This window comes from Canis aureus, chromosome 29 (genome assembly GCF_053574225.1).
Source record: "Canis aureus isolate CA01 chromosome 29, VMU_Caureus_v.1.0, whole genome shotgun sequence".
NCBI lineage: Eukaryota > Metazoa > Chordata > Mammalia > Carnivora > Canidae > Canis > Canis aureus.
The window spans coordinates 25,568,575-25,575,148 of NC_135639.1; the positions used below are offsets into that span (position 1 = coordinate 25,568,575).

Genomic DNA, 6,574 nt, shown 5'->3' on the forward strand with positions numbered 1-6,574 from the left:
ACCCCAAGAAAAGACTCATCTCTGTGTGTAGCTATGAAGCTGGGTACTCCCCCAGGAGGCAGGGCAGGAGAAAGGCACATTGTTCACTCCTTTTTCTTTGATCCCATACATACCATGCCAGGCTTCAGGGCCTCAGCACTTAGCATTTCGTTGACATTTTTGGGGTTCAGAGATAGCTTGACACTCTTTTTGCCGCTCTCTGTGATGCCCACACTGCTCACCACACATCTCACTAGCATCCCAGGTGAGAAGAGTTCAGACAAGCAGACCAGGTCCTACATAATACAAATGAGAAAGATCCAAAATATACTCCTCCTCTGAACCAGCATACCATTGCTCAACTCTTGCTGAGTGGTTTCTCATCCTCAGACCACAAAGAACCCGCAAGGCAGACAAAGTGAGTAACTGCCCACCAAAGAAAGAAGGATCTGTCACTAAGTCACAGTCTTCAGTTTCAGTAGAAGGGCTTCAAATATCTCCACAGAACAGGCAGATGTAAATGACTTGTCAAGAGTTGTCTGTATTCGTTGTCTTCATTTCTTCACCTTTTGCTCACCCTTCCACTCACTATAACTGTGCTCCACCCCTCGCCTACCACTTTATCTCCCAATAAAATCATCAGTAACCTTCATGTCACTAAATCCAATAATCCCTGTCACTGTCCCTCTTATATGTGACCATTAAAAAGCATTTAACACTGATCGTGGCACCTGGGTGGCTCTGTCGTTTGAGCATCTGATTCTCTTTCAGCTTAGGTCTCAGGGTTGTAGCACTGAGCCCGGCTTGGGCTCTGTGCTCAGCAGAGAGTCTGCTTGGGATTGTCTCCCTCTCCCTCTTACCCTCCCTGCTGCGCACATGTGTGTGCACGCTCTAACATAATATAGTATGGTATAGTATGATATAATATAACAATATAACATAACATAACATAATATAATATAATATAAAATAATCTTAAAAAACCCTCGAGGGTCAGTCTCTCAGTCTCTTCTCACTCTATTCAGTTCTTCTAGGCATCTTTTTTCCCCTCTTAGCTTCAACTGCCACCTATGTGGAGCAGCCTCACACATGTACATTTCTAGCCCAGACTACTCTGAACTCTGGAATCATCTATCTACTGGATGTCTCAACCATTTCTCAAATTCGACACCGCACAAAATAAAATTGTGATTGTCTCTCCCAATCCAGTTCTCTCTCTGAGTTTCTCCCTCAGGATGGCAAGGCTGACCATCACGTCACATATAACAGAAGCCTAAAACTCATCCCCCCATCAAATCCATCAGCACTGACTTTATCTCCTCAGTCCTCAGTAAACCCTAAATGCAGCCTGCTGTCCATCCCAGAGCTAGACTACTACAATAACTCCCTCACTGGTCTCTAAGCAACGACACATACATCTTCAATCTATTGTCTATGCTGTCTACATGTCACCCACCCTCATAAGGACACTTCAAGGGCTTCCCATTGGTTCTAGAATTAAAAACCAATCTTTAACATGGTCTGGACTCCACCCAGCTCTCTTGCCCCATCCCACACCACTCTCCCTTGCTCTCTCAGCTCCATATTGTGCTCCTTCTGCCTGAACTCCCTTCCTTCTTTACCTGGTACACCCTCATCCTTCAGATCTCAGCTTAAGCATCCCTTCCCCAGGGAAGTCTTCCAGGCTCCCTGAGCTAAGTCAAAATCCCCTTATTTAAAAAAGAAAAAAGGGACATCTCGGTGGCTCAGTGGTTGAGCATCTGCCTTTGGCTCAGGTCGTGGTCCTAGGACTGAGTCCATCAGGCTCCGCACAGGTCCATCGGGCTCAGCACAGGGAGCCTGCTTCTTTCTCTGCCTGTGTCTCTGCCTCTCTCTCTTTGCCTCTCTCACAAATAAATAAAATCTTAAAAAAAAAAAAAAAAAATCCCCTATTACAAACTCTTGTAACACCTTGTATCTTGACTTCTTTGCAGTTAGCAAGGTTGTAATTTTACATCTACTTGAATACCATTTAGCTTCAGTTACAGACTATGTTCAGGCTTCCCTTACCTTCAGAGGTTCTTCTTGAGCTACCTGCTCATTCAGCTGCTCGGTATAGGCATCGCAGATTTCTGTTGCTTGCACAAAGCCCTGGAGGCCATTGGGCAGACTGATAACCAGTTCTAGTTCATGTACCTCCTTCACACAACCCAAAATCCGCATCCCCTCACGCAGGGACTAAAAGGGAAAAAGTGAAATGTGTATGACAGGGAAAAGAACAATGATTGAGGATGTTAGGGGGTCTTTTAGTCACAACTCTGACATATAAAAGCTACAGGAAATACATGTGTGTATTATGTCAGTATACTTATCAGATAGCTGACTGAGCACCATAAAACAGCATCATGATACAGAGGGCACTTTTGTCTTTTGCTTTACTCCAAAGACCCCAAACTCAAAATGAAGGAAACAGGCCAGTGGAGTCGATGGCAGTCTGGAGTGTGCATGCCAGGCCTAAACAGGACAACCATTACTCAGCTCTATGTGACTAAACATGAGGGAATGCAAGTTTGTGCTGTCAGCACTCTCAAATTTTTACAAGATGCCAGAAATCACATTTTTCTGGGAAATTTTTTCTAATGTTGGCACAAAGTTAAATAATTATTTTTCTATGTATCATATAAGACAAAATACTTCTGCAGGCTGAATCTGAATCTTTTCCTTAGGAATCATTTGGCTTTTTTTTTTTCTTTTTTATAACATATATCCAAGTTATAATCTAAAAATGTAAACAACATTAAAAGCCCACTTCACTTCTCCAAGAGAATTTCCATAACTATGAAATGGAAGAGTAGAAGTAGAAAGGTTTAAAGTTATTGCTGGTTCTAACCTATGAATCTACTAAAACACAAGTTTCATGAAGACACAAGCACAATGAGGGACTCAGCAGCTAAAAAGAAAAACAACACATGATCCCAGGCACTGGTTAATAATTAAAGGCAATAATGCTCAGTTCTGAGCACTAACTGAAAATCTCCACAGAGGTGTGCACACAAACATATGTGCATACATACAAAAAGAATCAAGGAAAAAAATAGAGAAGAACATATACAAACTTAAGTGACCCAGGTAGTTTGTTTAGAACAAAAATCAAACTGTAACAAACCTCAACACTAAGGACTTCAAACTTCTCTCTTACAGACTTGCTGCTTTCTCTCTTCTCGATTTTCAACTTTTTTGTTTTTGCTGGCCCTTTCTGGCTCTTTTTCCTTTTGGTGGATTCCTCTTCAATAGAAATCTACAAAGGGGGGAATAAAAGATCCAAAAGAAAAAAGAGAAACAATTCTGTGCTTTCTCTCCAATTCCAGGTCACCTGTCACCTTGCCTTGTTACTCCTGTACTGTACCTCACTCCCAGTATTCCTGTTAATTCCTGTGCCAATCCCATTCTGTCACCAATATTCCCTTTGCCCAAGGTGGGAGCCTTCTTCATATTCTCAAAAGCTTCTTCTCTCCTATGTGCTTCCTCCTTTGCCTGGGATGAACACTGGGATCCCCACTATGAGAAGCAATTTGGAAGAGTTTGTAAAAATGGGATGGTGGAGACACGGAGACCTGAGTTAAACTCCCAACTCTGCCATAGCAAGCTATACGGTTTTGGTTAAAAAGGTAACCTCTCTCAGCCTCAGTTTCTTATAATGGAATGATGTTCTCTACTCCACTGTAGTTGGAAAGATCACATAAAATACACATAAGGTCATAAATCAAATGACAGTTCCCTGCCCTCTAGCATTTAGAGCAATACCTACTCTAGGTCAAGATGGTGAATTTCAATGCAAATTCTAAATTATTGTATTATTATATTATTAATATACACAGCAAGGATCCCATTTAAAAATCAACCACAAGTGCTTTTTCTCCTTTATTTTTAATTAATTGAAATATATTTAACACTCAATGTTACATTAGTTTCAGGTACACAGCATAGTGATTTGATGACCCTACATATTATATTATCCTATGATCCCACAAGGGTAGCCAACAACTATCACCATACAATTCTATTATAATACCACTGAGTGTAGTCCCCATGTTGTACCATTCATGACTTACTCTACAACTTTTCTCTCCATCTTTAACCAACATGGCACAAAGTTCTTAAGAATAACAGCACTGCAAGCTCAAGTACTAAATGCCTTGCTTCAAAAAATATAGCCTCATGATGGTACAGACTCTCTAACAAGTTCAACTTACAAAAGTAGACTTCAAAAAGAAACAAATACGGAAAGTACCATTCTCAAGGTTCATTCTTCACAAGGATACTAGAAAGTGTAAAATGGGTCTTACAAACACATCACTTACATCAAATAAGTTGTCTTGTTCAACTGACTGCTGGAAAGCTTTCTCTAATTTGTGGGTCTTTCTTGTACCCCCTCGGGGGAAGCTTTCTTCCATGGCTGCCGTATTTGAGTCACCTAAAAACAATGTAAAGAGTATCAATGAGCTATATAGCCTTGGTGTGAAATTTCCTAAAGGTTGTGATCAGTGGGCAAGAGATAAAACCTTCTAGCGCCAATGTGCTAGGTAACATTCAGGACTAAGAAATCAGGTTTGATGCTAGACCTCAAATAACCCAAATTTCATCTTTCCAAAGATCCCTGCTTCAAAACCACAAATCCATACATTTTCCTCCAGGAAAAGAAATTATAGATCCAACATAGTAAATATCACATTATAGCCACAGTTAAGTCAGAGATACACAAGTTAATATATAACTCCCTAGCTTCAAAGAATATGCACAATTTTGGGGGGCCTGGGTGTTTCAGTCAAGTAAACATCTGAATCCTGATCTCAGGGTCGTAAGCTCAAGCCCCACATTGGGCTCCTCACCAGACATGGAGCCTTCTTTAAAAAAAAAAAAAAATTAAAAGAACATGCACAATTTTAAGAAAATAAAACAATTATGAAAATAATTTAAAATACCAATCGGTGCACCAGGCTAGCTAGGTCAGAAGAGCATGCAGCCCTTGATCTCAGGGTCATAAGTTCAAGCCCCACGTTGGGTGTAGAAATTACTAAAAATAAATAAATAGATAAAACACAAATCAAATTATAGACAAAGAAATATGAAGTGATGTGGCTTCAGTAAAGAAGGCAAACTTCTTTTTTTTTTTTTTTTTTTATTTGTGATAGTCACAGAGAGAGAGAGAGAATGAGGCAGAGACACAGGCAGAGGGAGAAGCAGGCTCCATGCACCGGGAGCCCGACGTGGGATTCGATCCCGGGTCTCCAGGATCGCGCCCTGGGCCAAAGGCAGGCGCCAAACCGCTGCGCCACCCAGGGATCCCAAGAAGGCAAACTTCTTAAAGACATCTTTGAGCTGTTAAAAGATGGAAAAGAGGGACGCCTGGGTGGCTCAGTGGTTGAGCATCTGCTTTTGGTTCAGGGCGTGATCCCAGGATCCTGGGATCAAGTCCCTCATCAGGCTCCCTGCAGGGAGCTGCTTCTCCCTCAGCCTATGCCTCTGCGCCTCTCTCTGTGTGTCTCTCATGAATAAATAAGTAAAATCTTAAAAAAAAAAAAGAAAAAGGAAACGATTTTGACAGGTGGAAAAGGAAAAAGAGAAGGAATGTGAGAAATGTGAGACTAGGCATAGAAACAGTTAAAGCCAAATACTTCCATAATCATCAGTAATTTCTCAAAAAACTGCACAAGAAGTTGCTGTTTCCTTTCTTTGATGAACTGTTTAGACCACAGGGGGAATAAAGCATAATAATCAATTTAATAATCTTAAATCGGAGAAGACAGGTGGGCTTTTTTGTGAAAGATTTCAAACTACATTATGAGTAGTTTGATGTTTACTTTGACAAGTCAGAACCCTAAGTAGGGGAAGAAACAGAACAGCAACCAAGAAAAATATACTGCAGGCTACAGACAGGAAGAGAAACAGGGCTGAAGGAAAGTGAACAGAGTAGAAGTCAACTGCAGGGCAGCAAAGAGAAACCATACGAAAGAGGACAGGTCTAAACGATGGTTTTGAGAGACACTTGGAATAAGGATCTAGAAAGGCTTTCGACTACAGTGGAGGTGAAGACCCAGTGGAAGCCTTGGATTTGGCATCAGGAAGAGGTGGGTGCACGCTTCGGAGAAACAGGAAAGGGCAGAGAAGTCTAGTTTGCAGGGAACTTGACCCTAAATGTCAGTTCAGACAAGGAGAAACTGAAGTTCCAAAAAGGCGATCCAGAGACAGAGAAGAGACATAAGGAACTTCCCAAGGATAGAGCCTGATACTACAGAGGTCCGCATCTGAGCCGGTCCGAGATGGCTGAGCCACTCACGCAGCAGCGGAGGTGCGTGGCAGGGACCCAGAGGACCTAGCCCTGGAACAGACCTGGAAGCCACGAGCTCTCCTTCCTTCTCGCCCCTTTTCTCACTCACCAGCCCCGTGACACCAGCACCTCTACTTCAGAGCCCGTATAGCTTTAGAGTCACACACGAGGAGAGCACATCCGCGGGACAACCCCTCTATTCCGGAAGCGTGGGCGGGCCCATCACCCGACTTCCGCTACCACGCTGAGTCCTACTGGTCGTGGGGAGGAAGTTTAGAGACAGGAAGC

General features: G+C 42.3%; 1 protein-coding gene across 2 annotated transcripts in view; it reads right to left on the minus strand.

Annotated features, from left to right (window-relative positions):
- Positions 1 to 6,547, minus strand: part of PDCD11 (programmed cell death 11) — a 44,513-nt gene extending 37,966 nt beyond the window's left edge. The window contains exons 1-5 of one of the 2 annotated variants that reach the window (XM_077877780.1): positions 6,396 to 6,547; positions 4,320 to 4,432; positions 3,125 to 3,256; positions 2,029 to 2,196; positions 114 to 275 (exon numbers count right to left, since the gene is read on the minus strand). In XM_077877780.1, the coding sequence (XP_077733906.1) occupies positions 114 to 275; positions 2,029 to 2,196; positions 3,125 to 3,256; positions 4,320 to 4,412 (555 nt within the window). In that variant the 5' untranslated portion in view covers positions 4,413 to 4,432; positions 6,396 to 6,547. Of the gene's footprint in view, positions 1 to 113; positions 276 to 2,028; positions 2,197 to 3,124; positions 3,257 to 4,319; positions 4,433 to 6,348; positions 6,368 to 6,395 lie in introns of those variants that run through there. The other variant, XM_077877781.1, reaches the window with a different exon arrangement.
- Positions 6,548 to 6,574: the final 27 nt, after the last annotated feature.